This window comes from Dendrobates tinctorius, unplaced genomic scaffold (genome assembly GCF_039654945.1).
Source record: "Dendrobates tinctorius isolate UK_male_01 unplaced genomic scaffold, ASM3965494v1 ptg000082l, whole genome shotgun sequence".
NCBI lineage: Eukaryota > Metazoa > Chordata > Amphibia > Anura > Dendrobatidae > Dendrobates > Dendrobates tinctorius.
Genome location: NW_027361750.1, coordinates 9,180,582 through 9,199,238, shown reverse-complemented (window position 1 = coordinate 9,199,238; position 18,657 = coordinate 9,180,582). Strand labels below are relative to the sequence as shown.

The window sequence follows — 18,657 nt, the reverse complement described above, 5'->3', positions numbered from 1 at the left end:
TCGCCTCCATAGACATACAGGACGCATACCTGCATATACCGATTGCTCCGCCCATCAGAGATTTCTCAAACTCGCAATTAACCAAGACCATTACCAGTTTGTGGCCCTCCCGTTTGGTCTCGCCACGGCTCCCAGAACATTTACAAAGGACATGGCAGCTACCATGGACGTTCTGCACTCCAGAGGCATAGTAGTCGTTCAATACCTGGACGACCTTCTCATCAAGGCCCCCACCTTCAAGGACTGCGAGGTCAACGTCTCAATCACCATCGACACTCTGAGTCGCCTGGGATGGTTAGTCATTTACAGAAGTCCTCGACTACCCAGAGTCAGTCTCTGACCTTCCTGGGGATGCTATTCGACACCTCCAGGGGTCTGGTGATCCTCCCCAGGGACAAGGCACTGGCCCTCCGTTTGGGAGTTCACACTCTCCTCCGCGGTTCTCCCCGATCTCTCCGGTATGCCACGAGCGGACTGGGCAGGATGGCAGCGGCAATGGAGGCGGTACCATTTGCCCAGTTTCACCTCAGACCCCATCCTCAAGTCCTGGGACAGGAATCTGTTCTCCCTCAACAGAGAGTTCCTGTTATCAGTGAAAACCAGGAGGTCCCTGCACTGGTGGCTCCAGCCAACCTCGCTTGCAATGGGAAAATCCTTTCTCTCCGGTCACTGAAAAGTTTTGACCACCGGTGCAAGCCTTACGGGTTGGGGCGCGGTACACCTACATCACAGAGCGCAAGGCAAGTGGTCACCATGGAAGTGACCATGCTCATCAACATCCTGGAAATTCGGGCCATCTTCCTGGCATTGAAAGCCTTCCATCACTTGCTAGCAGACTCTCATATCAGAGTGCAGTCGGACAATGCCACGGCGGTGGCATACGTGAACCATCAAGGCGGCACCCGCAGCATTCAGGCGATGAACGAAGTAACACGTATCCTACACTGGGCGGAGGATGCGAGGTCGGTACTCTCTGCGGTCCACATTCCGGGTGTGGACAACTGGGAAGCCGACTATCTCAGCCGTCAAGGAATGGACTCGGGGGAGTGGTCTCTCCATCCCGAAGTTTTCCATCAGATCTGCCATCGTTGGGGGACCCCGGACGTGGTTCTGATGGCATTCCATCTCAATGCCAAAGTTCCCAATTTCATGGCCAGGACGCGCGATCCGCAGTTGCTCGGAGCAGATGCCCTGGTTCAGGACTGGACCCAGTTCCAGCTTCTGTACATTTTCCACACCTTCCCCTGATTTCCAGAGTCCTGAGGAAGATCAAACAAGAGGGTGTTCCCACCATCCTATTCGCTCCAGACTGGCCCAGGCGTACATGGTACGCCGACGTAGTGCAACTCACAGCAGACGCTCCCTGGCGTCTCCCCACACGTCCCGACCTTCTGTCACAAGGCCCGTTCTTCCACCAGAACTCAGGGGCTCTCAATTTGACGGCGTGGCCATTGAGACCTGGTTTTTGACCCAAGCAGGTTTTTCATCGGACGTTGTTAAAACCATGATCAGGGCTCGAAAGCCAACTTCAGCCAAGATTTACTATCATACCTGGAAGGCTTTCTTCACATAGTGCGACTCTTGTGGGCAGATTCCACTTCCCTATTCTCTTCCAAAGGTCCTCGGTTTCCTTCAGTCAGGCCTGGACGCCGGGCTATCCCAGGGCTCGCTGAAGAGCCAGGTGTCAGCGCTTTCAGTGCTCTTTCAGAGGCGTATTGCTAACAAGCCGCAAGTAAGGATTTTTCTCCAGGGAGTTTCCCGATTAGCTCCCCCCTACAGACGTCCACTGGAAACGTGGGACCTCAACCTGGTCTTGACAGCACTACAGTCACCTCCTTTTGAACCCCTAAAGGAGGTCTCACTCCGCTTTCTATCACAGAAAGTGTTTTTTTCCTGGTGGCAATCACCTCGCTACGCAGGGTGTCCGAACTTTCAGCTCTTTCCTGCAGGCAACCCTTCCTGGTTTTTCATCAGGACAAGGTGGTTCTCCGTACAGTGCCATCCTTCCTTCCGAAGGTTGTGTCCACCTTCCACCTCAATGAGAAAATCTCACTACCATCTCTTTGCCCGGATCCCGTTCATAGAGTGGAGAAGGCTCTGCATACGCTTGACCTTGTCAGGGCATTGCATATTTACGTGTCTAGGACTGCTCCCTTCCGGAAGTCTGATTCACTTTTCCTTCTTCCAGAAGGCGTTCGCAAGGGCCTACCGGCTTCCAAAGCCACCCTTGCTAGGTGGATCAAGTCCACCATTCAAGAAGCTTACCGCCTTAACAATTCTCCTCTTCCAGCCGGTATCACGGCTCACTCTACGCGGGCGGTAGGGGCCTCTTGGGCCATTCAGCATCAAGCCTCGGCACATCAAGTGTGTAAGGCAGCCACTTGGACTAGCCTGCACACATTTACAAAACACTACAGAGTGCATACCCAGTCCTCAGCGTATGCGAGCCTGGGTAGACGGGTCCTGCAGGCGGCAGTACCCCAAATTTAGGGAACTGTCAGTTCAATATTCGTCCACTGCTTCCCACCCAGGGACTGCTTTGGGACGTCCCACGGTTCTGTGTCCCCCAATAAGGCGACAGAGTAAAGGAGATTTTTGTGTACTCACTGTAAAATCTCTTTCTCTTAGCCTTTAATTAGGGGACACAGCTCCCACCCTGTTGCCCTTGCGGGCCGTTGTTACGGTTGGGTTCTCATATTGTTTGAGCTGGGTTCTCATATTGTTTGAGCTCGTTTATAGTAGCCTTCTTACAGGCATGGTTATGTTTCTGGTATATTCCTCCTAATGCTTTTGCACAAAACTGGAGAAGGCTGATGCCTTCCAGGGGTGTATACTGCAGAGGAGGAGCCAAAGTTAATCTTTTTCAGATTATGCATAGTGTCGCCTCCTAGTGGACAGCAGCATAACACCCACGGTTCTGTGTCCCCCAATTAAAGGCTAAGAGAAAGAGATTTTACGGTGAGTACACAAAAATCTCATTATAAGAAGCTCTCCTACTCTGTACTCATTACTTGTATTAATTGCACCTGTATGAACTTGTTACCTGAATAAATGACACCTGTTGACACACTCAGTTCTCTCCACCATGGCCAAGACCAAAGAACTGTCTAAGGACATCAGGGACAAAATTTTAGAACTGCACAGGGCTGGGATGGGCTACAGGACAATAGGCAAGTAGCTTATGAGAAGGCAACAACCGTTGGCACAATTATTAGAAAATGGAAGAAACACAAGATAACTGTTAATCTTCATCGGTCTGGGGCTCCGTGCAAGATCTCACCTCGTGGGATAAGGATGATTCTTAGAAAGGTCAGGTATCACACAAAAACTGCACTGGAGGACCTGGTCATAACCTGAAGAAGATAGCTGGGACCACAGTCTCAAACATTAGTTAGTAATACACTTCGCCGTCATGGATTCAAATCCTGCAGAGCACACAAGGTCCCCTCCGCTCACACCAGCACATGTCAAGGCTTGTTTCAAGTTTGCCAATGACCATCCGGATGATCCAAAGGAGGCAAGGGAGAAGGTCATGTGGTCAGATGAGACCAGAATAGAACTTTTTGGTATCAACTCCACTCTCCATGTTTAGAGGAAAATGAAGGTTGAGTACGACCCTAAGAACACTAGCCCAAGCGTGACGCATGGTGGGGAAAACTTCATACTGTGGGATACTTTTTTTTTCTTGCAAAGGGGATTGAACGAAGGATGGATGGGGTCATGTATTGCGAGATTTTGGTCAACAACCTCCAAATTCTGAATTCAAGGCACATGTATCTGGCATAGCCACTACTGCATTTTGCAACAACATGCCCTCCCATCTGGTTTGCACTTAGTGGGATCATCTTTTATCTTGCTACAGGACAATGAGTCAACTGCGTAACTGCAAAAATATTATACAGTTGCTATAAAAACAAATCTGTGGAAACTCCAGTCCATTTTTTAACATAAAGTCCTCCCCAAAGTCAGTTTAGCGTTTTAGGAGCAGTGATCGATTTTTGTCTTTTATGCTGTAAAAATACCACATTTACATGTTTTCTATTATATGTGACAGAATTATAAAAGCCAGAACAGAGTGGAACCTGAACAGTACCCATCAGTGCCAATATCTAATCGAGACCAAGCTTTTTCCAAGAAGGATGCATATACTTCCATGGAGGTTTATGAGCAGCTCCTTAATAAAAGACGATCTGAAGCTGAGAGGACAGGTAGAAGAGATAATGAAACTGAAACCGAGAATCGTTTTATCCGGAGACCAGATGTGGATAATGACGTGATGGATCGTCCCCGATACCTTTCTACTGATTGGGAACCAGAAAGAAGACCCCTCAGACTTAATTTCAGTAATGAGGTTGATGACAGTAATGCTAGTAGATTGAAATATGACAGTGAAGTAGAAGACAGAAGGTCCATGAGATATAACCCACGTCCTGAAAGGTACTGGATCTAATGCTGAATTGAACACTGTTGCATATAATGCTTTATTGCCTAAAATACATGTATGTAAGTAAAGGTGTCAATCCTTTAGTGGAATTTTACAGATTCAACAAATAAAGCTTGTTCACGGCTTAATAACATATAAGAAATATTTCTAAAACACAAGAAGATTTATTTAGTGACACGTTTTCGTTTTCTGGTGAGAAGAAAGTCACAAATTTTGATGCATGTGTGTTTTGTGAGCAAGTTTGCAGCTTTAATAGTTTTTACAACGCTCTTGATGCTTTTATTTATTTATTTATTTTTTTAGGTTTGTTGAGCCTAGAAAGAAGGGCATAGGCTTCCTCAGACGACAAATTCATTATCATTTATGTACTGTAAAAAATGGCATATAGAGCAAAATAGTTTTCAATTCTAATGCAAATACATTGGTAGCATCTCTGTCAATGTGTTTCGCCAACTATGGCTAGGCTTAGTTTTGCTATCCTGGCGCAGAGATGCTACAACTACAAATGCTTCTCACAAAATTAGAATATCATCAAAAAGATAATTTATTTTAGTTCTTCAGTATAAAAACTGAAATTCATACATTATATAGAGTCATTACAAACAGAGTGATCTATTTCAAGTGTTTATTTCTGTTAAAGGGAACCTGTCACCCCCCCCCAGGCGTTAAGTAAAAGAGCCACCTTGTGCAGCACTAATGCTGCATTCTGTCAAGGTGGCTCCTTTATTTAGCGTTTTTAAAATTGGTCAGACATACCTGATATTTGACAGGGGGGCAGGTCTTTCCCCCCTGGAAACGGACGTCTCACATACGTCAGTCTTGTCCTGCTTTTGAATTTGGCGCCGCCTCCTCAGCGTTCATTTCTTTTCCTCGCGCCTGCACTGTAATATTCTGACGTCACCACAGGTCCTGCTGCACCGCTGCCCTGCTCAGCTCCGCCCCTACGGGTCACATGGTGCTGACGTCATCACAGGTCCTGCTGCACCACTGCTCTGCTGAGCTCCGCCCCTACTGGTCACATGGTGCTGACGTCATCACAGGTCCTGCTGCACCACTGCTCTGGTGAGCTCCACCCCTTGGTCACATGGTGCTGACGTCATCACAGGTCCTGCTGCACCACTGAAAGAATATTACAGCGCAGGCAGGAGAAAAAGACATGAACGCTGAGGATGCGTCGCCAAATTCAAAAGCTGGACATGACTGACGTATGTGAGGCGTCTGTGTCCAGGGGGGAAAGACCTGCCCCCCTGTCAAATATCAGGTATGTCTGACCAATTTTAAAAACGATTATTTCGGCGGTGGAAGGGACGCTAAATAAAAGAGCCACCTTGACAGAATGCAGCATTAGTGCTGCACAAGGTGGCTCTTTTACTTAAAAACGCCTGTGGGGGGTGACAGGTTGCCTTTAATGTTGATGATTATAGCTTGTACAGCCAATGAAAACCCAAAAGTCATTATCTCAGTAAATTAGACTAATTAACAAAAAACCTGAAAAAACATTCCTAAGCATTTGAAAGGGTCCATTAGTCTGGTTCAGTAGGCTCCACAATCATAGGGAAGACTGCTGACTTGACAGATGTCCAGAAGGCAGTCACTGACACACCCCACAAGAAGGGTAAGCCACAAAAGGTCATTGCTAAAGGAGCTGGCTGTTCACAAAGTGATGTATCCAAGCATATTAATGGATAGTTGAGTGGAATGAAAAAGTGTGGTAGAAAAAGGTGCACAAGCAACCGGGATAACCGCAGCCTTGAAAGGATTGTTAAGAAAAGGCCATTCAAAAATTTGGGGAGATTCAGAATGAGTGGACTGCTGCTGGAGTCATTGCTTCAAGAGCCACCCTACACAGACGTATCCAGGACATGGGCTATAAGTGTCACATTCCTTGTGTCAAGCCACTCATGACCAATATACAATGCCAAAAGCGTCTTACCTGGGCCAAGGAGAAAAAGAACTGGACTGTTGCTCTGTGGTCCAAGGTGTTGTTTTCAGATGAAAGGTAAATTTTTCACTTCATTTGGAAAGCAAGGTCCCAGAGTCTGGAGGAAGAGTGGAGAGGCCACAATCCAAGCTGCTGGAGGTCTAGTGTGAAGTTTCCATAGTCAGTGATGGTTTGGGGAGCCTTATCATCTGCTGTGTTTTATCAAGACCAAAGTCAGCGCAGCCATCTACCAGTAAATTTTAGAGCACTTCATGCTTCCCTCTGCCGACAAGGTTTTTGGAGATGGAAATTTCATTTTCCAGCAGGACTTGGCAACTGTCCACACTGCAAAAAGTGCCAATACCTGTTTTTAAACAACAGTATCACTGTGCTTGATTGGCCAGCAATCTCGCCTGACCTTAACCCTATAGAGAATCTATGGGGTATTGTCAAGAGGAAGATGAGAGACACCAAACCCAACAATGCAGACGAGCTGAAGGCTGCTATCAAAGCAACCTGGGCTTCCATAGCACCTCAGCAGTGCCACAGACTGATCGCCTCCATGCCACGCTGCATTGATGCAGTAATTGATGCAAAAGGAGCCCCGACCAAGTACTGAGTGCATTTACTGAACATACATTTTAGTAGGCCAACATTTCGGATTTTAAAATCATTTTTCAAGCTGGTGCTATAAAGTATTCTAATTTTACTGAGATATTGACTTTTGGGTTTTCATTGGCTGTAAGCCATAATCATCAACATTAACAGTAATAAACACAAGAAATAGATCACACTGTAATGACTATATAATATGTCACTTTTTGTATTGAAGAACTGAAATAAATTTAACTTTTTGATGATATTCTAATTTAGTGAGAAGCACCTGTATAAGGAAAAGTCTGTGCCTCTTGATGGATAAGGCTGGTTTCACATTAGCGCATTTTCAGCGCGCGCACGGCCGGGGGTAGCTCCGCCCCCGAGCCGGCTCTCTGCCCGGCGTGCCCGCCCCTTGCTTGTAGCGCCGCCTACTAGCGGACAGCGGCGCCTGCGATCGGCGCACCCTATCTTTAGCATAGGGTGCGCAGATCGTGCGCAGGCCGTGCGCTAGTTGCGCTTTGACCTGCGCTGCGCACTTTTGACGGTGCGCCGTGCGCGCCAAAATCCGAAAAGTTTGATTTTGGCGCGCACGGCGCACCGTCAAAAGTGCGCAGCGCAGGTCAAAGCGCAACTAGCGCACGGCCTGCGCACGATCTGCGCACCCTATGCTAAAGATAGGGTGCGCCGATCGCAGGCGCCGCTGTCCGCTAGTAGGCGGCGCTACAAGCAAGGGGCGGGCACGCCGGGCAGAGAGCCGGCTCGGGGGCGGAGCTACCCCCGGCCGTGCGCGCGCTGAAAATGCGCTAATGTGAAACCAGCCTAAGCTTTATCTGGTGAAGCTGGAAAACATCTTAAAGTTTCATGAAAATTAAATCCCCTTAATGTCTGTAGGTAGAATTTACACTTTTCAACAAGAAGGCAAATTGTTATTTTACATTGCTGTTCTTTGTGCTTATGAATGTTACTAAATGTGCCTTAATTGGTTTAGGATCCTAAGTAACAGAACTCTTTTTACAGAATATTACATCAGCATGGTGATGTTAGGGAGAACCGTGAATACCGACCAGACAGAGCCTCTTACTTTCAGATCGAAAGGAGTGATTTCAGGTTGGACAACCTCATTAACTTCTGTTTTACTTAGTCAAGAAGACATTGTTTTTTACCATATATTAATTAAGTTGTACCTATCAAATTGGTGTGAGCTTGGCTCCCAGCACCACCAGGAAGCTGTTGATTTTGCGCAGTAAAGTGCAACTAGCCACTCAGTTTGTCTAATGTCGTTGCTGCAGTGAAAAGGTAGCGGCCCAGCACTCACTGCTTCACCATGGCTCCTTTATTTTGCTGGTCATCAGGGACCCAGAGGACTTGCCCACACTAACCAAATAGTGATGAGGACTATATGCCACAATTTATATAAGGAAAATTATTATGCAGAACTTTGCAAAATAATCATAGGAGGCAGTGTCCTTCCCTGCCACCTTGGCTTTTGCTTTCAGAATGAGAACTAGTCTGGACCTTGTTTGTGTAATCACATTTAGAGACAAAATGTTTTCTCGCACATGATATTCGTGACACAGAAGAGAATAGCCACTGCTACTTGGAGCCACGCCAAGCACAAAAAAGTACTAATCAGTTTTCCCTCCTTCGCCTCATGGGGGGGGGGGGGGGCACAGGACCATGGGTGTTATGCTGCTGCCACTAGTAGGCTGACACTAAGTTAATACAAAGAAAGTTTGCTCCTCCTCTGCAGCATACACCCTCATGCTGGCTCCAAGAGAGCCAGTTTTTGCTTAGTGTCCGTAGGAGGCACACGGGTCTGGTTTTTAAACCAAAAATTCCTTTATTTTAATTTTTGATATTTAATTTTTTGTTCGGATGAAGGGGCGAAGGATCTTTTCAAGGCTCCATTCTCCCTAAACCAACAGCAGGCGAGAACGTGGAGTGTCGCCTCCACGTACTCCTGCGACCTGGGACTTCATGCCTGAGCTGATTTTTAAGGGCGACGGGTCCCTTAAAGGGCACTGATCTCCCCGCACCATCAACAGATGAGCACATGGAGTGTCGCCTCCATGTATACTCTTCTGCAGCCAGGCCTAATGCCGGACAACCAGCCTGTCACATCCTAGGGGATTGAACCCCTTGGATGTACAGAGGCATTTTTTGGCGTCCGTGCAGCCCCCGCTGCATCACCACTGTTAAAGCGGATGATGCAAGGAGGTGAACGGTCCCTGTTAAAGGGATGGTGGATTGAGGATTCCACTTTAACCCTGCACCGTCCGAACACCGAGGTGGCAACAGGAGAAAATTTTGTTGTAACATGACCTGTTCCATACTGCTTTGGTCTTTCTGTCACTCGGCAGCTTCTCCGGGTAAGTGCTGGGGCTGGAGGGCTCTGAGCTGGCGGTCCAGGGTGGCGCTGACGCTGTGGATCCATTCTGGCAGTGGGGTGGTGTTCCCTTCTGGTTCCCTGTTCGGTGCCAAAAATTTAGCCCCCGGCTTCGGCCTTGTGTAGGCCACAGCCCGAAGAATCCGCCCGCGCTTTGATGCTCTACAGCGGCTCCGCCCACTAATCCGGCACTTCTTGTCCAGGACGAGAACCGCCACTGTACTCTCGGCGGCCATCTTCCCTGCAACTTCTGCCGCCTCCGGACACGAGCTGGTATCCGGAAGCGGCCTTTTTTCTAAACGCCATCATAGAACATTTGCCATTCAGCCGGCGCTTCGGGCTATAGTTAATCGGCACAGGTAGCGACCGAATAAACGTTTCACAGGTCAAAGGCCTCTTGAGGCGAGATATCCTTTTTCTGCTGTTCTAAGAAAGGATTGGGCTGAATCTCCGGTAGTAGACCCGCCAGTGTCTCGCCTCGCATCCAAAACCCTTCTATCCCTGCCAGATGGATCCGTCCATTAAAAATCCCACGGACCGCGAGATAGGAAATTTGGCTCGCTCTGTCTTCGAGGCCTCAGGTTCGGCTCTATATCCATCTTTCGCTGCAGCGTGGGTAGCTAAAGCAATGGTCTCCTGGTCGAAAACCTTAGCTGATTCCATTCAGAGCAGTAATCTTCCCTCGGAGACAGTGCATCTGGCCAGCCAAATTTCTCGGGCAGGAGATTACTTGGTACATGCATCTTTGGATGCGGCTAACTGTGCTGTTCTGTCAGCGGCAAATGTCATCACAATCAGAAGGGCATTATGGCTCAGGGAATGGAAAGCGGATTTTGCATCAAAAAAGTCTCTGACATCACTTCCTTACCAGAGTGGCCGTTTGTTTGGAGAGAAGCTGGATCAGCTTATCTCCGATGCTACGGGGGGGGGAATCTACTTACTTCCCCAGCGGAGACTTAGGTGTCCTTTTCGGCGTCAGCAACAAATCCATTTCCGATCCTTTCGCACCAATCCGGGCTGGTCCACTACCACTACTTCTTCCAGATCACAACGCTTCCCACGCAGAGACAGAAGATCCCAGGCCTCCTATAGGCCCAACCAGCAATGGAAAAGTAGACCCAAACAGTCTAGATCTAAGGTATCTAGGTCTCAGAGATTTTCCGCCAAATGACTTCTGGTGTTATCCGGTAGACACCAGCAAGGTAGGCGGCCACCTACTTTTGTTTAGTCAAACCTGGCTCTCAGTCAGCCACGACGAATGGGTCAGACACCTGGAGTCTTCCGGATACAAAATCGATTTGTCTTCAAGTCCCTCAACATGTTTCTTCCCTTCCCGTCCTCCAACGTCAGAGGAAAGTGCAAAGCCTTTTTCCCGAGTCATAGATTCATTGCGTCAGGATGGTGTCATTGTCCTGGTCCCAGAAAATGAAAGGTTCGAGGGGTTCTACTCAAACCTGTTGTCCCAAAAAAGGATGGAGAGGTGAGAGCCATACTAGACCTCAAACTTGTAAACAAGTTTGTCAAGGTCTATCATTTCCGCATGGAGTCTCTATGTTCGGTCATTACTTCAGTGGAAAAAGGGTAGTTTCTGGCATCTATCGACATTCGGGATGCGTACCTGCATATCCCGATTTTTTTTTTCTCCTCCCCTCCAGAAATTCCTGCGCTTCGCCTTTCGCAAACAGCATTTTCAGTTCACGGCATTGCCCTTCGACCTCGCTACTTCCAGAGTGTTCACAAAGTTCATGATGGCCGTGATGTCCATCTTGCACTCGTGGGGCGTGGTCGTCCTGCCTTATCTGGATGACCTTCTAGTCAAGGGTCCGTCTTTCCACGACTGAGTGGAGTCCGTTCGTATCACTTGCAATACCCTTTCTCGTCTGGGCTGTCTGATAAACTTAAGCAAGTCCTCCACTGTTCCAGCCCAGCAGATATCCCTTTTAGGGATGACCCTGGACACCTCTCGAGGGTTGGTGTTTCTCCCTCGAGACAAGGTCCTATCCATTCAACAAGTAGCCCGCGTGCTTAGTCAATCGTCCCCTCATGCCATCCGGTTTGTCATGAAGGTACTGGGGAAAATGGTGGCAGCTATAGAAGCAGTTCCTTTCGTGCAGCTGCAACTTCGTCCCCCCTACAGCAGACCTGGGCAAAGTGCGTCCCACACCATGCCCACCCGCTAGCGCTCTCCGCGTTTTCTCCTTAGGTGCAGTCAGCATTGGTGGAGGAGGGGCCTACAGCCACTTCCTCCACCCATCAGCGTGTGAAACAGCTGACGCGATGACGTCATCTCATCGCGTCAGCTGTGTACCGCCGGAGAGTCGGCACACCGGAGGCAGGGAGAAGAGCAGAGCGCCAGGGAGAGGGACGGAGGTGAGTATGTGGTGGTCTTTTTTTTCCTATGTGTATGAAAATGGTGATTCTATGGGGGTGACAGAGCACGTGGGGATTCTATGGGGGTGACAGAGGGCACGTGGGGATTCTATGGGGGTGACAGACAGCACATGGGGATTCTATGGGGGTGACACAGCACATGGAAATTCTATGGGGGTGACAGCACCTGGGGTTTCTATGGTGATGACATGCAGTACATGGGGTTTCTCTTGGGGTGACAGACAGGACATGGGGATTCTTCGAGGTGACAGACAGCACATGGAAATTCTATGGGGGTGACAGCACCTGGGGTTTCTATGGGGGTGACATGCAGTACGTGGGGATGACATGCAGCACATGGGGATTCTATGGGGGTGACAGACAGGACATGGGAATTCTTTGGGGGTGACAGCACATGGGGATTCTATCGGGTTACAGACATCACATGGGGATTCTATAGGGCTGTCGTGCAGAACATGTGGAATATGGGGGGTGACATGCTGCACATGGGGAGGCTATGGGGCTGTCATGCAGAACATGGGGAGGCTATGGGGGTAACATGCTGCACATGGGGATGCTATTGGGGTGACATGCTTCACATGGGGAAGCTATGGAGCTGTCGTGCAGAACATGTGGAGGCTATGGGGGTGACATGCTGCACATGGAGAGGCTTTGAGGCTATGGGGGTAACATGCTGCACATGGGGATGCTATTGGGGTGACATGCTTCACATGGGGAGGCTATGGAGCTGTTGTGCAGAACATGGGGATGCTATGGTGGGGACATGCTTCACATGGGGTGGCTATGTGGTTGTCTTGCTTCACATGGGGTGGCTATGTGGTTGTCTTGCTGCACATGGGGAGGCTATGGGGGTGTCATGCTGCACACAGGGAGGCTATGGGGGTGACATGCTGCACATGGTGAGGCTATGGTGGCCTCATGCAATATATAGGGAGGCTGTGTGGGGCTCATTCAGTATATGGGGAGGCTGTGTGGGGCTCATTCAGTATATGGGGAGAGACTGTGGGGCTCATGCTGTATATGGGAAGTCTGTGTGGGGCTTATACTGTATATACGGAGGCTGTGTGTGGCTCATGCAGTAAATATAGGTAGGCTGGTGTGTGGCTCATGTAGTACATGGGGAGACTGTGGGGCTCATGCAGTATACAGTATATAACTAGGCTTTGTGGGGCTCATGCAGTATATGGAGAGGCTGTGTGGGGCTCATGCAGTATATGGAGAGACTGTGTGGGGCTTATGCTGTATATGGGGAGGCTGTATATAAGGGGCTGTGGTGAGTTCAAAGATATATAGGGGGGTGTCAGCATACTTAATTCTGCTCAATATTAAGTGATACGATTAATATTAATAAATTAATATTGAGTAGAATTAATTTCAAGCTATTGGTTCGGCCCTCCACAACAGTCATGGTCTCTCTTGTGGCTCCTCGAGAAAATTAATTGCCCACCCCTGCCCTACAGCATGCTCTTCCAGCGATTTGGGAGAGGAACCCATTTTCCCTCGATCGCCGGTGCCACTTTTATCCCTGTGGGTCAGGCAGGTTCTAAGATGGTGGACATTGAGCTCTTCCCTCAACCAGGGGAAGTCCTTTCTCCCGCTTCTATGGCTAGTGGTGACGAGTTTCTGATCTTTATCTCTCAATGGGAGATCGATATACTGGAGGGTTGCCAGACTATTGGTTTGAGGCCTACTCGAGTAGTGGTGGGCAAATACACAGAGACAGGTTATGTATCTGCAAATGCCACACGGCTGTTTTAATCAGATCAAGTTTATATACTCTTTTGAGTAGGCGGTTACATTACATCATCATATTCCATTGGACAGTTGATTATTCAAGAGTAAGCATAAATGGTTTCAACCAATCATATTCGGCAACCAATCAGATTGTCTTTGGCTGTTAATTATTAGATACATTCGGGAATTTCCAGAAAAAGGTGTAAACAGGTATTGGTTATACAATACCCTAACATTAGCCTCATTAACCTGTCTTAATAAGGGTTCATAGCCCCTTTATCTATGGTGATTCATCTGATTCTAAGACTATGCACTCATTATCTACATTAGGCCTACGTGGAACTCGTGATATGTTCTTCAGTTACATGAATCATAAGAGGTATAGAGGTGAGAAACAAGAATAACAAAGATTAGGTGAGAGTTGATCTCTTCTCTTACAGCTAATATCATAGAAGTATGGAGAGTAAGACCCTAAGAGTGTATGAAGGGACCCCATAGAATCAGGGTTTCCCTATCAGTGGTGACTACCGATGCCAGTCTTCTGGGCTGGGGAGCAGTCTTTTGTCACCATACCGCTCAGGGCTGCTGGTCAATTCGGGAATCAAGGCTCCCAATCAATGTCCTAGAGATCCAAGCGATACGGCTAGCCCTGCAGCAGTTCCATTATCTCCTGGCGGGTCACCCCATCCGAATTCAATCGGACAACACCACGGCTGTGGCTTACATCAATAATCAAGGGGGTACCCGCAGCAGGACAGCCATGTGCGAGGTAACTCACATTCTCCGGTGGGCAGAGAGGAACCACTCGGTGATCTCAGCAGTGCACATACCAGGCGTAGAAAACTGGGCGGCAGACTTCTTCAGCCGTCAGGGTCTCGCCTCGACGGAGTGGGAACTTCATCCAGAAGTTTTCAATCTGTCTTTGCTGGGGGACCCCGGATGTGGATCTGATGGCGTCCAGACTGAATGCCAAAGTTCATAGCTCGGTCTCGAGTTCCAAGAGCCATCGGAGTGGATGGTTCATCCGTAGCGCCAGTTCTGTCTTCTATACATTTTTCTCCCATTGCTGCGACTTCCGAGAGTCATCAAGAAGATCAAGGTGGAGGGGGTTCCAGTGATCCTGGTCGCTCCGCACCGGCCACGCCGGGCTTGATTTGCGGAGTTGATGCACCTCGTCGCCGACGTTCCCTAGCGATTGCTGGATTGTCCAGATCTGCTCTCCCAGGGTCCGATTTGCCACCAGAACTCGGGCCCTGTGTTTAATGGCTTGGCCGTTGAATCATGGGTTTTGACCCAGGCTGGTTTTTCACAAGAGGTCGTTTCCACAATGATTAGTGCTCGTAAACCTGGGTCGGTACGCATTTATCACCATACCTGGAAGACATTTTTCGCATGGTGCAAGGATTGTGGACATCCTCCTCTTGTCTTTTCTATTCCCACCATCCCTACAGGCCGGTCTGGACTCAGGCCTGGCGCTCAGCTCTCTTAAGGGCCAGATCTCCACCTTATTGGTCTTATTCCAGCGTAGGATTGCGACAAAACTTCAGGTGAAGAAATAATGCAAGAGGTTTTACATGTGATACCCCTCTATCGCATGCCTTTAGATCCTTGGGACCTTAACTTGGTCCTGGGTGTCCTACTGGAGACCTCTTTTGATCCTCTTCAGGACATTTTGCTGACTTTTCTGGCCTGGAAGATCGCCTTTCTTGTTGCGATCATATCAATCAGGCATGTTTCGGAGCTAGCCGCTCTGTCCTGTCATGTGCCTTTCCTTATTTTCCATCAGGACAAGGTTGTCCTCAGGCCATCCCCATCTTTTTTGCCCAAGGACATCTCGTCTTTCCATCTAAACAGGACATTGTTCTTCCTTCATTTTGTCTGGCTCCAGTACACAGGGTGAAAAGGGCTCTTCACCCTCTGGATGTAGTCTGAGAAGGTACGTCTCGAGGATGGCATCCTTCCGAAGGTTGGACGCTTTGTTTGTGCTTCCTGAAGGTCACAGGAAAGGTTTAGCCTCTTCAAAGGCCACGATAGCCCGGTGGATTTGTTCTACTATCCATGAGTCCTACCGCATCAGAGGGGAAGCCTCTCGGTTGGTGGGGGCTTCTTGGACCATTCGGCATCAGGCGTCGGCAGAGCAGGTCTGCAGGGCTGCGACTTGGTCCAGTCTACACACTTTCTCAAAGCACTATAATATTCACAATCAGGCTTCCGCTGATGCGGGTCTGAGCAGAAAAATTCTGCAGGCCACGGTGGCGCACATCTAGGCAGTTGTTACGTAAGGCCTGATCCTTTGTTGTTTCCCACCCAGGGACTGGTTTGGGATGTCCCATGGTCCTCTGTCCCCCAATGAGGCGAAGGAGAAACAGGGATTTTTGTGTACTCACCGTAAAATCCTTTTCTCCGAGCCACTCATTGGGAGACACAGCACCCACCCTGTTAGCCTTATGGTTTGTGCTTGTTCTTTAATTTAGGCATGTTGTACTCTTATATGTTGTTAATGATCTCATACTGCTTTTGCATTGAACTGGGTCTCTTGGAGCCAGCATGAGGGTGTATACTGCAGAGTAGGAGCTAACTTTCTTTGTATTAACTTAGTGTCGACCTCCAAGTGGCAGCAGCATAACACCCATGGTCCTATGTCCCCCAATGAGTGGCTCGGAGAAAAGGATTTTACGGTGAGTTCACAAAAATCCCTGTTTTATCTTATAGGGAATTTCACCATTTTGTGCTATTTTATCTGAGAGCATCATGTGATTGGGCAGAGACCCTATTTCCAGCATTGTATCACCTAATCCTAGTTGCTGCAGTTTTGCTTAAAAAACATTTCTCTGCTGCAGATCTAGCAGGTCTCTGAACACGGAGTCCTGTATAATCTCGCCCACACCACTGATTGGCAGCTTCCTGTGTATAAGCAGATAGTTACCAATCAGGCTTCTTCCTAATTGGTAGCCTTCTTTATTGACTGCACCTTTTGACCAGTGTTCATCTCTTTATTCTCAGTCCTGCTTTAAATCCTTTCTATGAAAATGATTCTTTCCATTGTAGTGAATAGTCTTATCTGTCTCAAGTGGTATCAAACGCTCATTAGTATTCCTCAAAGCCACTTGTGGTTACTATTGTTTTTTGGATGTAATATTTCTCTAAGCTGACTGATGAATCATTCTGTTGGTCCTGCGTAGATCCCGAGCCACCCCGACTCTGCTGTCCCCACACCTTTTGTCTCTGTTTCTGTCCTTACTGGGTTCTGTAGGGTGCACACCTTTGCATCCTATGATGTTTTTTGTAGTCTCAGCAGAAGACCAGTTGTTCTGTGCTCTCTTTCTTCTACTGGAACTACTATAAGATGTCCCATTGTTTCTGTGTCCCTCAATGATAAGAGCAAGAAAATAGCATTTTTTTGCTACTCACCCTTAAATATTTTCATGCTGAGTTCATTGGAAGATAAAGCTCCAACTCTCTAGTTTTGTGGGAATTTTTCTTATTCTCAGTCCTTACCTATACAGACATCACAAAACAATCACTGACCTCAGGGAGACCAGTCAAAGAAAACACTGCAGCAGCCGGCAAAGGCGCTCAATCAGTGAAATCCTAGGTGCAGTGTTTGAGACTCTTAAATGAGGCTCCATGGACTTTATTTGCTTACCTATACAGAGGCTTCTTTTAGGATCATGGTTTACCTTCAGTTGGCTTCTCCTGTATACTCCTATGCAAACTGGCTTCTAGAGGAGGGGTATAGTCTGTGTAGAAGGATAAAATACTACTTGGTTTAGTGTCCACTTCCTAGTGGCAGCAGCTATAGCCAAGGTCTTCCATGTCCTTCAAAACTCAGCATAAGAAACATTTTACAGGTGAGTAACACAAAATCCTCTTCCTTATATAACTTGGGTACAAATTAGAATGCGCTCTAAGTTTCCTAATTTAAATCATCAACTCTGTTATCTCCACTTGTTATACAGTATATGTCTACTGCACATGAAATAAACCGGAAGTAGATAATACGCACTAAAGTTAAATCATTTTTTGGGATGAAATATAGGCCACATAAAGACGGGAGAGATCGAGAATATCCAGTGGACTATGAAGACAACTTTCGGGAGCAATCAAATCGAAGGCCTGCTACATCACTTATGAGGAACAGGTAAATTCAGTCCCCTAGCTAAATGAGGAGCAGATCCCATCACAAGGTAGAGAGGAATCATCTTACATTTGCTTAGGGAATAATTATTTTGTCTCTGCTTAGATTTAAAGAGGACCAAACATAAGATCAAAAGTGGCCAGTTTTTGCTCTTATTTTTTTCCCGCTGCTCCTCTGAGTATTTTCTTTCTTTCCGTTCTTTTTTTTTTCTTCTTTCCTTTCTTCCTTTATTTCTTTCTTCCTTCCTTTCCTCCCTCCCTCCTTTTCTTTCTTTCTTTCTTTCTTATGCAAGAAATACTGGCCTATATATAGTGCTAATTTTAAAGGACTTTGCCAAGTGAGTGCTGTTTGAAAAAAAACAAAACAAAAACTAAATACTGTAGAGCAGGGGTGGCCAATTAATTTTCCCAAGGGCCACATGTTACTGCTGTGGAAGGCATAACCAATAGGCTGAAATAAATGCTGCTCAATATTAAAGGGTTTTTCCCACAAACAAAAGTACATTTTAATCAATAGATCTTGGGATAATAATAACTTCCACAATTGAATGTGTTTAAATAAAATGTTCCGGTGCAGAGATAATCTTATAAATGTGCCCCTGCTGTTTACTGTGCAATGGCTGTGTCTGACCCTACAGGAACATGCTCTGATCATACCACAGCTCCTGGGCAAGGAGGAGGGGGGAGAAAAAAAAAGTATACAGACATTACAGCATGGGATTGCTGTGGATTCTTTCTTTCAAGTAAAACATTATTTAAAAACAGGCAAGGAAATATTATACCTCACAAAAAGAATCAGTTGTGATCCCACGCTGTAATGTGTGTATAACCCCCACGTGCGCACACAACCTCGCATATACAGCATGAGCCCTACATGGGCTTCTATATACAGTCTGAGCTCCACATAGTCTAAAATATACAGCATGAGCCCTACATAGTCTACAATATACAGCATGAGCCCCACATAGCCTCCGTATATACAGCATGAGCCCCACATAGCCTCCGCATATACAGCATGAGCCCCACATAGCCTCTGTATATACAGCA

General features: G+C 47.5%; 1 protein-coding gene across 4 annotated transcripts in view; it reads left to right on the top strand.

Annotated features, from left to right (window-relative positions):
• CSPP1 (centrosome and spindle pole associated protein 1) overlaps positions 1 to 18,657 on the top strand; it is a 152,143-nt gene that overhangs the window by 33,470 nt on the left and 100,016 nt on the right. For all 4 annotated transcript variants that reach the window (XM_073583880.1, XM_073583879.1, XM_073583881.1 and 1 more), the window contains 3 exons: positions 4,055 to 4,437; positions 7,980 to 8,069; positions 17,513 to 17,614. In XM_073583880.1, coding sequence (XP_073439981.1) covers positions 4,055 to 4,437; positions 7,980 to 8,069; positions 17,513 to 17,614 — 575 coding nt within the window. The remainder of the gene's footprint in view (positions 1 to 4,054; positions 4,438 to 7,979; positions 8,070 to 17,512; positions 17,615 to 18,657) is intronic.